At 37.4% G+C, this 16,881-nt stretch overlaps 1 protein-coding gene across 1 annotated transcript; it reads left to right on the forward strand.

Moving 5' to 3' along the window:
- Positions 1-10,475: 10,475 nt before the first annotated feature.
- prlhr2a (prolactin releasing hormone receptor 2a) lies at positions 10,476-16,649 on the forward strand. Its single transcript, XM_030144009.1, has 2 exons — positions 10,476-10,936; positions 15,960-16,649. The coding sequence occupies exons 1-2, from the start codon at positions 10,476-10,478 to the stop codon at positions 16,591-16,593; spliced, it is 1,095 nt and encodes a 364-aa protein (XP_029999869.1). The 3' UTR covers positions 16,594-16,649.
- Positions 16,650-16,881: the final 232 nt, after the last annotated feature.

Consider the following 16,881-nt stretch of genomic DNA (forward strand, 5'->3'; position numbering starts at 1 on the left):
TGTACACATGGACATGCAGCACACACTGAAATTGAAAGTCTGCCTACCCAACACCAGCTGAACACACAGGATTACACCACAATGTGCCATGTCAGCTGCTTGGGGAGTAAATTGGGGTTAACCACCTTGCTCAAGGGCACATCAGTAAACAATTTCCCTGCTGGTCTGAATGATTAAACTGGTGACTTTGGTCATAGGCTGTTTCTCCAACCCTCTAGGCCACGGCTGCTCACCAGTAGTGAGTCACTCTGCCGGTCTCCCATGGTGAGAAAAAATAACGCCATGAGGCCTTTGACCAAAGCATTAGAAAGTAACAAGATGTGGTTATATAATGTTAGTTTTTGCGCTAAATTTGCCGTTTGTTGATCCATGGTTCAGTCTAATCTGTGGTAGTTCTGACCTCGACTGGATGATTCCAAACAGACCCTAAGTGCAGCTACTGACATAAAAAAAATCCCAAGTGTATTTTGTCCAGATCAGCTCTTACACACCACACCGCGCCACACTACAATGCAGTGATAGTGATGTATTATTGATGTGCTGGTCTCTCAACAATCGATCTCTAAACTGTCACACCAAGACACAAATCACAGCAGTAAAGTTCAAGTGGTTCAGTGCCACTGTGTAAGCACAGATCAGCCTCTAATCAACACAGGAGGCAGTCATTTTACGTCTAAGTCTGCTGCACATGACTGGTAATTATACATGAAATGTGTGAACACTGTTTCTTCTATGAATAAAAGCTAAATTGATATAATTAACAGTTAAAGTAGCAGGAACTGAAATCATAAGGGAAAAAAATCTAGAATCTGGGAGCACACACCTTCCTTCACCAGCTGCTTCATCTTGATATGAAGGTAAAAATCTAGGTGAATACACGTTAAGATGTTTTCATGCTGTGTATTGAAAAGTGAAGCCACTTTTCCAAGCTTCTGTGGAGCTACAAATAGAGCAGCAGAATCGAATCCAGTTCACATATGACAGAATCTGATCAGCTATATTGTCAACCACATATGTAAACACCTGTGATTAGACAGTATGTCGGCGACATGGGGTAGACTATTTACAGGATGAAAAACAGGCATGGACTCTCAGACCACTGGAATATGCTGAAAGGTGATAATGGAGGTTTTACCTACTGATGTTAGAAAACTGCAGCTCTAACCCATCAAGACCTTAACAGTCACCAATGACCAAAACCATCTACTGATCTAAAATGTTTAATAACCTCTAACTAATTCTATCAATCCATGTAAATAATTGGTGTAAAATGCAGTTATTCATCTTTTCATGGTCATCAGATATGACCCATTTGGGCGTTCAGAAGCTCTATAGTGAATGTGGAAACACCATCATCTTCTACAACACTGATTCACCAGTAAAACCCATGGAGTTGGATCAATGACAGTGGATAGAGACACATGTTTTTACATTTAATTATTAATATCTTTGCTGAAAAAGTCATCTTTTCTTCAGTTTTCTCTGTTTTTGATCTAATAACCCTCAACTTTAAACTGAGCTTTTATGAACATGTACATGATCAGTGAATTAAATGTAGGAAAATACATGATTTTCACTGAAAAAATGCCAAATACAGAGGATAATATCATGAATAATAGTGATAAACCACACAAGAAAGTTTACATTTGGAGAAACATTAATTTGGGGAGTGCCACAAAAGTATCTCTGGGTCTTTATGGGTTAATAGCAAATTTGCCAAACTGCCAAACACACAGAATTCATTTATGTGTAGTCATCTGAAATATAGTTATCTGAAATGTGTTCTCAGATGATTAGAACAGCGCTGCAACTGTTCATGTCATTCTGCTACAATGAACTGGAACACTTTGAAGAGGACATGATTAAACAAAAGACCATCTTATTACTCACTGACAAATGTCCCTGCTTCTCTGAGTTTGAGGGCTGCGTAATGATGAATTAGAGGGAGCAGTAACTGATGTTGATGAAACAGTTTGGCAAGTTTGTTAAAATATTCTAAGACTGTTGCACTCAAACCAAAATCGGACAGAAAACTGTCATTTGTATCATGTATTGTGCCATAAATACAATACTGTTTTCATGATTCTCTTCTTCTTTGCAACTTAAACCCATAAAAACCCAGCGCTAGTTTTATGGCAGTTCTCAAATTAATTTTTCTCTTTATTGATCTTTTCTTAAGTGATTTATAACCATTTATTATACTATTATCCTCTGTATTTTGTGTTTGTCTCTGAGAAAATCTGGTATTTTCTAATATTTAATTTACTGATGACATAGATGTTCATTAAAGCTCAGAATAAAGTTGAGGGTGATTACATCAGAAACAGAGAAAATTTTAAAAAAGTGACTTTTTCAGCTAAGATATAAATAACTGAACATAAAACAACTGTCTCAATCCACTGTCATTTATCAAACTCCATGGGTTTTACTCAGTGTAACAGAAGATGACGGTGTTTCCACGTTCACTATGGAGCCTCTGAATGTCCAAATGAGTCATATCTGATGACCATGAAATGATGACAAACTGCATTTTACACCAATTATTTACATGGATTGATAGGATTAGTGGATCAACAGGTATTAAACATTGTACATCAGTAGATGGTTTTGGTTGCTGGTGGATGTTTAGGTCTTTAACCGTATAAGACCAAGTGTATCATATTTGATACATGAGTTTTGAAGCCCTCTACATGATCAGTGTGATTTGTTTTGTCTTGAAAAACCTGACCTATACAATTACATACATGCAATACACAGATCATTCACCAGGGGGGAGGAATTTGTTCACCAGAGGCCTTTCCAGTGACACTACAAGATTGTTATTAATGAGGAAGGAGGCAGAACTTTGACAATTTTGAAAAGAAATGACCCAATTGTTAGACATGTTTGTGTTATATTCTGTTTTTGTTTGTTCAAAAAATAATAATATTTGAGCATTGAGGCCCGATGTATCAAATATGATACAAAATTGAAACTCATACATAGAAATTGATATTTGAAAAAAATTTGGGGGGGGGGTTTCAGAAGGACTAATAAAGACTCCAAATTCAAAGAACTGGAATTTTCTGTAAATGATTTAATGGTTCAGGCTTTACAGGGTTAGGGGTTAACTTATGTGTAGTGGACAGATAAGGATGGGCAGGTGATCAGGTCAGCCAGTCTAAGCGTTGGGAAAACTTTTGGGGGATGATACAAAATCTTACAGCACAAACAAATATTTGTGTCCTCATATGCATGAATCTTTACAGGAGCTGGCATTCAGATGTTCAGAATAAAGAGTTATGAAGTTATTCCAGAGGTACCCATGTACTGGACTGCAGAGACATGAACTGAATATATTCATGCTTATGGTTTGGATCATTTATGTGACCACTAGAGGAAGTAGTGAGTCACTTGTTTACCCAGAGTGAGGAAAACTAACGCCATGGGAACTTTGACTGAAGTGTCAGAAAGTGACATAATGAGATGAGAACCATTGAGAAACAATGTTTAGAGACAAAAAAAGTGACAGAGTGGTAAAAGTTAGTGGCAGCGTTGTTGTTTTCACCACTGGACACAGCTCTAAATGAAACAAAAAGAGTTTGATGCTCAAATGGCACCGTTTCTGCTACACGGGTGAGTTTGATCATGAGGCTTATGAGGGTATTAAGTAATTATGTGATGTTATTATCTTTGCTAAGTTCACCATTTGTTGATCCACAGTTCAGACTAAACTGTGACCATTCTGACCTTGTCTGGAGGATTCCAAACAGATATTTAGTGCAATTATTGACAACACAAACCAAACAGAAAAAACAGAGGTGATTTATGGTTTTACTGAAATAAGAGCTAAGCTAACAGAGCTATAACATAAACTATCAGCTAACACAGTGTAAACAATAAGCTTCACAGTTGTGGATTCACTAGTAGTGGACAAAAATGTCTTTGGAAGAAGTAATTATTGAACTGCTGTGAACAGTTATAGTAGTGAAGAATCAACATAAGGGTCTGAATGTGAGGCAAAAAAGACAAAAAAAATTTTAAATTGTAAAGTAATAAAATAATAAAATACCAATCTTCTCACTAACAAGTAACATATAAGTTTAGAATACCTCGTGAAAAAAAAAAAAAATTCAAAGAACAGAACCAAAAAGTCATGCTGAGAGACTGAAACCTTGACAGAAAATCAGATGGTGGGATTATTGGTCTTTCGGGTGTGTATCCAGAACATACTTTCCCTGTTTGAATCCACCACTGTCAAATTAAAATGTTAACTTTTAAGGCTGTTGGCATTATTTAACTGTAGAATAAAGCTGATGACAAGAAGCTAAATTATACTTTATGATCTTTTGGTGGTCGAAGTTTCCACCTGGCCTTGAGGATGATAACAGCAGCAGATGTTATAGCTGTGGTGTTATGTTATATTGTGTCATGCTATGATAACAGGTAGTGATTCTGTTGACCATGATCTTAGCAAGATCATTTTAATGGGATTGAGTTTGGGATCATTATCATGTATGAGAACTGATGCAGTCGGTCTGTGTAGCGGTCTGACTTTGGTGGTTGTCTGATTATTCATCTTCAGCCTGGGCTTCTTCTTCTCTGCAGCAGCCTTTGCAAATGAAGGACTTTACAGAGACTTTGAATCTTTACGGATAAAGTATATGTTGTATTTCAAGTATTTGCACCATTAGTCCAATCATTATTACCAACTAATAAGTCACTCTCTTCCCTTTCAAGAAAATTGCACAGTTTTACTGAGCTGTTTGATCTGTTGGAGGACCAACACAGCCATAATGATCTAGTCTCTTGCTTGTACCTCCAATAACTACATGAAGCAGATTTTTTTTTATTTTGCTCTGGATTGACAGCATGTTTGTGTATGCACTACACTGCTGCCACAGCTGATGTTATATAGAGGTGTTTTAAACTGGTGGATCAAGACAGCATGTTACATAATGCATCAGTAACAGGTTATATCAGTTCAAGAATAAAGTTGTTTCTTCTCTCCCTTTCAGCACAAGTGGTGAAAATACAGTAAAACACTTGGATAAATAAAATGAATGTTAGACCAAGGACACAAAAGATATAAAATCTTTGACTTTGGAAACCCCTCTGCTTTTGATTCAGTATCAAAAGCAGAGAATGATGCCTCTACAAACAAAGACAGTTGTGCTACATCTTCAAGGAAAGTTTGAATAAACTTCATTATAAAAATGTTGGACTCCTACATCTTTTCCATTCATCATAGACCTCAAAATCACTTGCACTTAAATCAATATTCTTGGTTTAAATAGAAAAAATGGTTTCATCTACTTGCTTTCTCACAATGTACCAAAATCTCACTTTTTCCAAAGTTCCAGATTAATAAAACTATTAAAGCGGCTATTAAAGAGGTAAGTGGTATATGTAATATTTTTACTTTTAAATGAAAAAAAGTCCTAGAACTATATCCTCAGAGTGTTATGAGTAAAGAGCTCTGAAATTATGCCAAATATACCAGTGTAATGCATTGTAAAGATGTGTGCTGAATATATTCACATTAAAGGATTTATGAGTCATTCTGCTAGTGTCCGATGGTGGGGAAAACTAACACCACAAGGCCTTTGACAAAAGCCTCAGAAGGTCATGAGATGGAATGGGAAACACAAAGAGACAACTTTTAGAGTCAAAGAGAGTGGAAAAAGTGACAAAAGCTAGAGGACCTGTTGTTGTTTTCACCATTGGACACTCTAAATGAAAACAACGGGGTCACAGAATTTCATCAACACAATTTAACTATTAAGTTAATTAAGGTATAAAGTTATGTGATGTTATTGTCTTTGCGAAGTTCACCATATCTTGCTCCACAGTTCAGACTAAACTGTGACAGTCCTGACCTTGTTTGGATGATTCCAAACAGATCTTTAGTGCAGCTATTGGCAACACAAGTGTGTTTTTGTGGTCTCACCGTAAACTCTACCGTACAGTAGAGCTAATCTAACAGAGCTATGATGTAAACTATGAGATGACGCAGTCTGTGAAAATCAGAGGAAAATGTTTCAACTAGCTATAAGTTTTTGTTTGAAGATGTAAACTTGATGATACCATAATACAGATGTGTTGAAAGAGCAATTTTTTTCTTAATTCAGTGAGTGATACATTTGCAGATACTTGGTATTTTGGTAGTTCAAAGTATTGTAGCGCAGGTGGTAGCTTGGCAGGAAGTTGGCTCTGTGTCAAGTAGGAGCACAAGTTGTGCTGTTACTTTGACAAGCAGGATAAAAGCAATCAGGATATCCACAAAAGGATAGCCATTGCTCTGCCTATGGCTCTCACTCAGGGTGCCACTTTAGAAATTACAAAAATACAAAAAAAAATACACAAAAAGGCCAATAAACATTGCCATACACATACTAAGTCAAAACTAGTACTAATACAACAACCCCGCTGAATTCTTGCACATAAAAATAACACATTTACCACAAAATACCCACTACCCCTAATGCATTGCGGCAAACATGCCACAGTATGTTCTGGTATGTGACTTCCTCCTGATGTTGAGTGTTTGGAATGTCAATACATAAAACCCCTTAATTACCTTTGGCCTTTTGAAAACATGTTTTATTTTTAATTACTTTTGACACGGAGGATATGTTTTCCTAACAATTTACTAATTTTCTATGGCACACTCTCCATGAATATTCATGGATGTGTAGTGCACCAGCCAAGCATGAACTTATTACATTTTTAATAGGTTTTTCTCTCTAACATTGTGAACTAGGGGCTGTGGGGTATTGGTGTTGAAAATATATCTTGCAGTGGGCCATTTTTTCTGCTTTTGCCTTAGTTGATTTGGTTGTTTTGTTGTATTTTCAGTGGTTCTGTTTGACTTCTTTTCCAAATCAAAGTAAGTCGTGCTTACATCATCCTGCTGACAGGAGAATGAGCTGGGATTGGCTGCATGCAGGATGAAGAGTGAAGAGAGTTAACCTATTGATTACAAACAAAGCTTTGCAGCTTCAAATTAATGCCAAGTTGCCTCAGACACACTACGAAAACACCTTCCACAGTGAACATTACATCAAGATCTCCTCTACTACGAAGCCTGCTCATCTGGCTTCACAGCAGGTTGTCCCTTCAGAATCAATAGCCTAACGCCAGCATATAGGCGTGATTGTTGGTCTCTGCACCGACTTGTTTAGGAGAAGCTGGGAGTCAGTTGAAGCACCATGCCCACAAAGATCCATGTCTTTATTCTTTACAAAGGCTGCTTGACATTTAGACAACACGTCACATCACCTCCTTATCACTCTGCCCCTTGGTCCCTTTTACAAATATTTGTGACCAGAGATGGGTGACCCTTGGTCAAACACGGCTGCATTAATCCACACAGTAATGTCACCTTCTGTCTCACCCATCTGTTATAAGTGACTTTAGTACCTGCATCTAATGGATTTGTCATGGTTCTCCTGTATTATTAAAAATGGAAGCCTAACCTTTACCAACAGGCTGAGGGAGTTTTTATTAAAGTGGGGGTCCGTTGGGGGTGAAGAATATTAAAGTTACACCATTTATGAGAGGAAATAAAAGACAGACAGTACACTCCGTATATAATCTCTTTAGGCATTGCATTTTTGGTGCAAATGAGGATGATTCCCTTCATCTTAGGCAGGCTAGTATCTTTTACCGACAGTCAGGTTTCATTTGCGCACTGATGTGTCATTAGAGCTGCCAGTCAAGTTTGGAGATAAATAAAAAGGCGAGTCCTGTGTAGATGATGCGCACGAGTCGATCATTTAGAACACTGACTTAACCATGATTATACATTCTGCAATGACAAATGGTTGATGTCAAATGAAACACCAAAGGTTCAAAGTGTAGCTTCTGCGCCGCTATACCTGCGTTCATTTGTGCGAGAAGCGCGCATCTTCCCAGAGGCGCACACCGGACCCGTGCTGGATCTTCATCAGAGACACGGTGTTCTCCGTCTCCTGACTGCAGCACTGATATTCTGTAACTGAAAACTGAACAACCACCTCAAGGTAGGGGAACTAATTCTTCAAAAACCCTTGTTGCGATTCATGTTACGAAAGCGCTAAGTTCTCTAAATCTTGTTAAAGCATAAGTTGGTGCGTCAAATGTGGGGAGGTTAAAAGCACTGGTGCACTGTTGCATCAATTCTTCACAGTTGCATTAATATGGAATGATTTCATTATCAGTGAGTGTTTAATTGCATCACGGTATGACATTTAGGAGTTTTTCTGCATCACAGTTTTTTTTTTTGTTTTTTTTTACTTTTTAAGTATTCATCTGATTATTGTAATGATCTGTTCTATACGCCTCATAACACAGTATAGCAACGCCTTTTTAATGTACTTTGGAGAATTAATGAAACTCTGCTAACAACTATTCTTCAAATCTTTGGTATAAATAAAACATGACACAAAAATATGTATTTCTTCCATAATGCATTCAGTGCGATGATTCCTGTGTCAGTCTTTGTTTGCACTCACTATTGTTTCACTCACTGACAAACACACTGCGTAAAACAGATGGTTCGACTTGTCTATTATGCAAATTAATAAATTAAAGCACATTTATAAAATATGATACTCCTGAGTTTTGCGCAAAACCTAACCGAGCGAGACAAAGCAGCTTGTCACAATTAACAAAGCTGAAAATAAATAATTTTTAAAAAACTCAGACTGTAAATTTCCTCATTTTTCCAATTAAAACGCAGGGAGATAAATAATCTACAAAAATAACCCCATTAATGAAACATTCACAGAAGATTCATATTTCACAGTGAATTATTTTATCTACTTGAGTATTATGGAGCATAGTGTTTTGCTTTGATTTCTCCCTTTACATGTATTCCGCCTATTGTTAATGTCAGGGCTTTTAGAGCCTGATTGTGTACATCTGAGCCTCAGGTTAAATCTGAGGTGAAATCATTCTTTTCTATATTACACTGTTAATAAATGATTGTCAGCCTGTTTCCTCATAATCACACGCAATGGTGGATTTACCGGTACCGGTAGTGAAAGAAAAAAAAACAAGGAGCCTCCCTTTCGCTGTTGCCGGGATTCGAACCCAGACTTTCCGACACCATAAACATTACGGATGCCTACTGATATACACAGCTGTCTGAAAAGCCCTACTGAGATTTAAATCAACTACACACATAATACAGTTTCTATAATCCGCTGGTATTTTTGTTTTAAAGTAATATTTAGTACAAGGGCGTTATTAAATATCTTAAATGATAATAAATACCTATTGTTCTATAATAATTGTAGTTATATGGTAATGCAGTACCTCAATCTATTGTTTCTCATTTAAAATTATTTCGAATGCACAGGAATTCAATGCTATAACTGAGGCCAACCTTATTAAATCCAAGTCTTTGCTTTAGTTCCAAAAGTGGTCACATTAGTGAGGTTCAGCTGTATTCATTCTGTGTTTTATTTGTAGTGTTTGATAATAAAAAGTTAAAGTTTTAAATGATTTGAAGTAGTGTTATTTTTGCTCTGGCCTCTAGGGGGCGGAGCCCTCCATGGACCCCATCATTCTCCTGCCCCCCCCTCCTCTTCCATTTTTTCCACTGCACATGTAACCATTCACTGGATTTGTGTCACTGCTGAATGAGTTCATTATTTTCACATCTCACTATGTTGTCTATGTTTTATTCTATGGCTGATTCTTTTAGCACAATGCTGCGAGAAGTTGAATTGGATTAAACAAACAGTATTGTTATTTTATTGTGAACATCCAGCAGCCCTCAGTATTCATTATGATGAATAATAATGGTGAATAATAGAATGAATGTAGAGGTACACAACTTGCTTGAGATCATGTACTGCACATTCTAGTCTTTTCGTACATATTATTGTATACAGAACAGGAATATTATGTTTAAAAAATACATTATCGCAAGTATATGAACTATAGCAGGAGACCTCATCATTAAACAGAAAATCTTGTCAGCTACAGTGGTCCAATTCACACTCAGACGTATAAGTGCTGCCTGCTTATAATAATAAGTCATTTATGTTACTCTGACATTTTCAGAAATTATCTAGTTGCTTTTGGGAAAGTGTGACTATTTGACATTCAACTGTGGGTGTTTGTGAATGGATGTTTCTCTTAATGACAGCTCTTATCATACTTGTACAAATGATTGCAAATGATTTAATGTTAAAGTTGCTGCAGCTTTTAGCCAAGAAAGGTAGGAAAATACAGTTAATGTGCACAAGTAAACTGTAAATCATTTAGGACCAATTTCAAGTTTTAATTTTTATCCTCAGGGACTTTATGTTGTACATCTGTTTGTTCTTGCTTTAGTTGATTTGTTTGTTTTGTATTTCAATGACATTTTATGCTAATTTGTCCCTTTTCTGGATTATACTGTGTGTGTTTCTCTTTCTGAGCCCCTCAGTGCATGCTTGGAAAAAATCTAAAGTCTGAATGAATTCATGAATTTTACCTCTCCAGGTTGACAGCAGTCTTTTGGGATGGAGGGCGCAGGCAGCGGCTGGGCCACAGAGCTCACCCCTCTATATGTGATGCATGATGGGAATGAGAACAACACAGGGAAGGTCTTTGAGGTGGCCCTGCAGAATGGCTCATCCAAACGCAGCCCCCAGTTTGTGGGGGTGGAGCTGCTGCAATCCTTCAAGCTGCTCATCATCCCCTGCTACACTCTTGTGGCTCTGGTGGGCATCTTTGGCAACTACCTGCTTCTATATGTCATCTGCAGAACCCGCAAGATGCACAATGTCACCAACTTCTTCATTGGAAATCTGGCCTTTTCTGACATGCTGATGTGCGCTACATGTGTTCCTTTCACTCTGGCCTACGCCTTCAACCCAAACGGCTGGGTGTTTGGCCGCTTCATGTGTTACCTAGTGTATCTTATCCAGCCAGTAACAGTGTATGTGTCAGTCTTCACTCTCACTGCAATCGGTGTGGACAGGTAAGTGTGTGTTAGCCTGAAGAAAAAAAACACTATAAATACACCCACTGGCTTATTACATTTGCACTTAGCTTGTCACAGAAATATCTCAAAATGCGTCATCAGATTGGTAAAGGAAGAATGTATTATTTAGAGACATTTATGACAACACTCTTTCACATAATGATCTATGTTCTTCTTCAATGTGGAAATAATCCTGAACAACAAAGCTCTGACAAAATGGCACAAAATTGCAGCGGCAGATACGAAGTGTGGTAGATTTCATGTCAGTTTTGAAAATAACGCTACATAATTCAGGTTTTCAGGACTGCAGCGTGGGCTTCATTTTACCACATAAACCCTTAAACTGCACTGTGGGATACATATTTACGGAGTTGATGATCATGATGTTAACATTGTTAAAGCAGAGAAAGTCTGTTATCCTGTTATATTTACGAAAACAACTGTACTCTTTTGCTTTCTCAAAGGATGTATTTTTACAAACACACTTGTCTTAGACATACACCACTAGACAGTTTTACTTGTGTGACAGCTCTGAAGAGATGAGAGCCATTCTTAGGTGTTCTCTTGTGTAAAGCTGTCTGGAAGAAGGACAAAAAAGGTTAAGGACAGTTTTTGAGACCATAATATACCCTCAATGGGATTTAAGCTTTTGTGTTTTATCTATCAGAATAAAATGACCTTGGTTAAACTGAAGATTATTTTTTAGTTACCACTCAGTTTTGCATAAATAATCTTTTTCTCTTCTTTTTTTTTTTTTTTTTTTTTTTTTTAAATCAGCAGTACTGCCATTTTCCATTATTGTTACTGAAAAATTTTTGACTTTTTAATGTTTAGTCCTTGCATTGAAGTTTTTCCAGTTCTGCAAATATTGCTAAATACATTAGCTGATAGAATAATAAATAACAATCAGTGTTTTAAATATAGAAAAACAGCTTTCAGGAGAGCTTAATTTATCTTTTTTTTTTCACTTTTTGTAGCTTGATATAGCTTTTATTTATCATTATTCTACTTAATTCCCACAATATGAATATCACCTCATAGAATAACTGAAAACAGGAAATACAGCTATGCATCTTTTTAACACCCCAGAGGCAAGGACAGAGATGCTCTTTTTCTGTGATAGAATAGTTGTACACTTAACAGGTTTATAATGTTGGATTTGCTGGAAATGCAAAAAAAAAAAAAAAAAAAAAAAAAACCTTTCCGTAAGTGGATGTTGAAATTCACTATTTATTCTCATTCCCATTCCAGTTTCTGGAAACGTGATGAGAAATAAGAGTTAGATTGTCCATATATTTTATACTTATTATTATTCTCAGGGCCTTTAAGAGCTCCTGAACAGAACTCTCTCAGGGCCATCCTCCACCTGAGCACCGCTAGTCATGTTGACTGTCAGTCCTTGAGGGCTGTGTCCTCTTATATAACAATATTTCTGCAAGGTTACAGATTGTGATTTCATAGACTTTCATTGGGACACATCAGTCATTGCAGAGTGTCTGCATACTCTGCTGCCCATAACACTGCTCCAACAGTTTATATTACATGTAAACTGGCAATTTACAATTACCCCTAAACGGCCTATCATTTTAAGACCTAAGGTAAGGTAAATGTATACTCCTGCTGACAACCTGACAGATGCTAGGGTATCCTGCTCTTAAACACTTAACATGACATCATGACATTATTTTCTACAGTGGAAAGACTACATGCTTTCAGACTTGTGAGTTTATTAATAATTAAAAGGCCCTAAAGTCCCTTCTCTTTTGTGGCCGCAGAACAAATTACAAAAGAAGTTGGCATGAGTAAATGTGGCTACACTATGTGCACTATCCAGCAAACACAAATCATGAATATTTATTAGATGCAACATGAGTATATGCATTGCTCTCTAAAGTCTTCACTATCAGAGGGAATATGTGGACAAGGTGACACAGTACTGGTAGGCACAACTCTATCCCTTCAAAATATGAAGGCATAACTCAAAAACTTACAGAAAAATTTAATATTTCATGGAAAAGTTCAAATGCAGGGTGTGCTTTTCCCCCCATAACTTAATTCCAACATTGAGACTTTCCATAAATTTTAGATTTGTTACAAATAAATTCCTTAAGAAATAATTTTGATGACTACAGCTTACAGCTCTTGAATGTCCAAAATTCGGTATCTCAAAATATTATAATATTTCTTAAGTTAATAAAAAGTGATTTATGGTGCAGAAATGTAGTTTTTCTGAAATATATATTTTACGGCTGTGTCAAAATTAACATGTTAATGCAGATTAATCCATCATCTTGATTAATCTGATAAAAAAATTTGACACAATTAACCCATCTGCAGCGCAGAATGACTCCAAACATCTCTGTCAATGCATTTGGGGCAGTTTGTCCATGTAGAGTTACCGTCGTGCATGTACAAATGGGGAGTTGATCTGGTAGTGACAGGCAGCAGAACTAACCCATAAAGATGGAAGACGGATGGATGGATGGAAATATGAGGACAAAAAAACAAGACGGAACAGCTGACCAACATAAAGTAATATGCACACTCTGCAGGAAGGAGTTTTCTTTTCACTGAGGCACTTCCATCTTAAAATACCTCATTAATGCGAAGCATATGTTAGTTGAGGATTCTGCTAGCATTTCAGCTAACACCTCACCCAACTAGTGACAACACATTAAGTGCATATATATATATATATAAGTACATATATATATTCCCTTCTTTCTTGAGTCAGTTTGCTCATGCAAAATGAAACATAATTAATGTAGATTAAAAATGAATGGCATTTAATTGTGATTAATGGAAATTCATCCACAGCAACCCTGTGATTAAATTGTAATCGTTTGATAGTACTAATATATTCATTTATGTAGTTAATGCGTTTGTGATCAGCCTGTGGCTCTGTTGATGTGTTACGGAAGTCCAGAATGTTTTGATCGTGGCCTTCTGCTCATCTGTACTGTTGGCTATGGAGTCTCTCATCTTACTCTTGACAAAACCAAATAGATTCTCCATGGGGTTTAGATCAGGACTGTTGGCTGGGCAGTAAAGCATATCCAGAACAAGGTGAGCCAACCAGTTCAGAGTAGTTTGGCACAGTGGGCCAAAGCCAAGTCCTTCTGGAAAAGGGAATCAGCATCTTCACAAACACTCTCAGCAGATGGAAACGTGCTCTAAAGCAGAAGTGTCTAAACCATTTTATTCAGGGGCCACATTCAGCCCAGAATGATCCCAAGTGGACCAGGCAATAAATAATGTCGACTCCAAACAAACTCTCTACACTTTAGAGTGGCAAAAGTAAAAGTACATCATGAAAATAATTACATCAACAAACTATTTTAAAAGAAAATGTGAATAACATGAACAACCAAAAATTTCTCAAGAAAAATATTAACATGCAATTTTAACAGTTAAGCCTCAGTGTATTATTTACACATGCATTTCAGACTAACGCTGTGGAGTAGACCGTAACATTATTATCTGGACTGTGAATTAAGTTCTGACAGAGGCCGTGTACTGAAGCAGCAGTGCTGACCCAGACCGCTCACATTATGTTGCTTTCATGAGATTCTGATATGATTCTCTTGTATTTCAAGGGCTGTTGTGGGCACTATGGGGGCCACAGGGGAGCTAAGACTATGTTAATGCACTTGTGCCTTTGACCAGCTGTGATTATTCTTAGAGTCACAAACAGCAAACATGTTTATATCACAATAGTTCAATATTAAGCTTGATAAGTGACAACGGTTAGAAAAACAAGAATGCAAAAAAACATGGCTCATGGTGTTTCATGGGGGAGGGGTGTGTGTGAAAGATTGCTCCTAGGTGTTGTGTATTTTCTTCTTCAAGTCAGAAAATGTAGCAGGTGTTTTCTGTTCTTGCACAGTTTGCACTTCATTGTTCTGAGAATATGTGCTATGTAAACCAGGCTCATTGCAGCCACTGATACTGTTTAAATATATTTGTCTTTGTTTAGTCAAAAAAAAAAAATGTTTGTTGTTCTACAGTTTACTAGATAATGGCACATTTCATATTTTTATTTGGAAAAGGATTGTCTCTGGGAGTGCTCAAGTTGAGTTTGTAATGTTCAGGCAAAAATTGAAGCTGTTTTTCATTTGCACAACAAATTATTCAAAGAAAAGCAAAAAGAATAATTATACTGATGTTTCTTTCAATAAAAATCCGACTTGAAGAACTGTTACAATTTTATAGGGGTTGAGGGTAGTGATGGGACTTTTGGCTCTCTGAAGGGAGCCATTCAAACAGGAGCCGTTCACTGAAAAGAGCTGTTCAAAAGACTGGCTCTTTTATGTTTTTTGCATTATTTTGAAACACCAATGTTTTAATGACTAAATAAGCTACATGTGATGATTGACATTACATTTTAAAGGTGTTTAATTGGCACGGCAGTAAATATTATCTTAAAAAAAGAATAGTTAGTTCAAATGTGTGGGCTAAATCCATGACATGAGAGGTGACATTAGACAAACGCTGGAATTGGACCAAAAACATCATGGTACATTATGTGGAGTAGTCTGTAGCCTAAAAATGAAGAAGAAAATAAAACATTCTCTTATGAAATAACATTTTAGTCTCCTCAAAACAAGAACAATAAATGTGTGTAAACATATGGAAAAAATTGCACAAAACACAACAGTGATTAATCACTGCAATTACTTAAATACCTGAACTATAGTGCAATTGTCAGAACAAGAACAGTATGTTGATAAACATACAGAAAAAATGCACAAAACACAAAAGCCATTTATCATTGCAATTACTTAAATACCTTAACAACTGTAGTGCATTTCCCTCAGAACAAGAACAATAAATGTGTGTAAACATACGGAAAAAATTGCACAAAACACAACAGTGATCAAAGTATTCGATTCGTTCATGAACGTCACATCACTAGTTGAGGGGGGTCATCGTGTCTGCAAAGAATAAAACTGAGATCCACCGATTTAATCTAATGTCACAAAGAAGAAGAACTGTGAGCATTTTTTCTGCTTCTTCACAGATACTACGCCACAGTTCATCCACTCAAAAAGCGGATCTCAGTATTGGCCTGCACCTACCTTCTGTCCGGGATCTGGCTGCTGTCCTGCGGCCTGGTGGCCCCGGCAGTGGCTCATACATACCATGTGGAGTTTAAGAATGAGGGCTTCACCATCTGTGAGGAGTTCTGGATGGGTCAGGAGAAGGAGCGGCTGGCCTACGCCTACGGCACCCTGTTCATCACATACGTGCTGCCTCTGTCTGCGCTCTGCATCTCTTATCTGTGCATTTCAGTGAAGCTGCGGAACTGTGTTGTACCTGGCCATCACACACAAAGCCAGGCTGAGGCGCAGCGCATGCGTAAACGCAAGACCTTCCGCCTGGTCAGCCTGGTGGTGGCGGCCTTTGGGGTCTGCTGGATGCCCATCAGTGTGTTCAACGTCCTGCGGGACATTGACATCGGCCTGATCGATAAGCGCTATTTCCTGCTCATACAGCTGCTGTGTCACCTGTGCGCAATGAGCTCCTCCTGCTGTAACCCTTTCCTTTACGCATGGTTACATGATCGTTTCCGTGCAGAGTTGCGTAAAATGTTCACCTGTCGCCGACGCATCGGGATTTCCGCCAATAATTGTGCCACAGCCAGTGTGGTGTAAAAGCTCAGCGTTTCCTCATTCTGCTGTTTACTTGTGTGGACAGTGGATCTATTGTACACCACTTGTTTCATTCATGGACTGTTCATGCTCGGCTTTGACTAAAACACATAAGAAGTCAATGTAAAATGTATCCCTTTAACCATCCTGCGTCATTCTTACATTTACTGCCTTTCAGCTTTGTAGAATAAATGTAAGCAATTGGGAATGCCTGCATTTTGTAAATTATATAACTACTTCTCCTCTTTAGAAAATGGACTCCAGTGATTTCCACAAATTCTACATTTTGTT

This window comes from Sphaeramia orbicularis, chromosome 9 (genome assembly GCF_902148855.1).
Source record: "Sphaeramia orbicularis chromosome 9, fSphaOr1.1, whole genome shotgun sequence".
NCBI classification, from domain to species: domain Eukaryota; kingdom Metazoa; phylum Chordata; class Actinopteri; order Kurtiformes; family Apogonidae; genus Sphaeramia; species Sphaeramia orbicularis.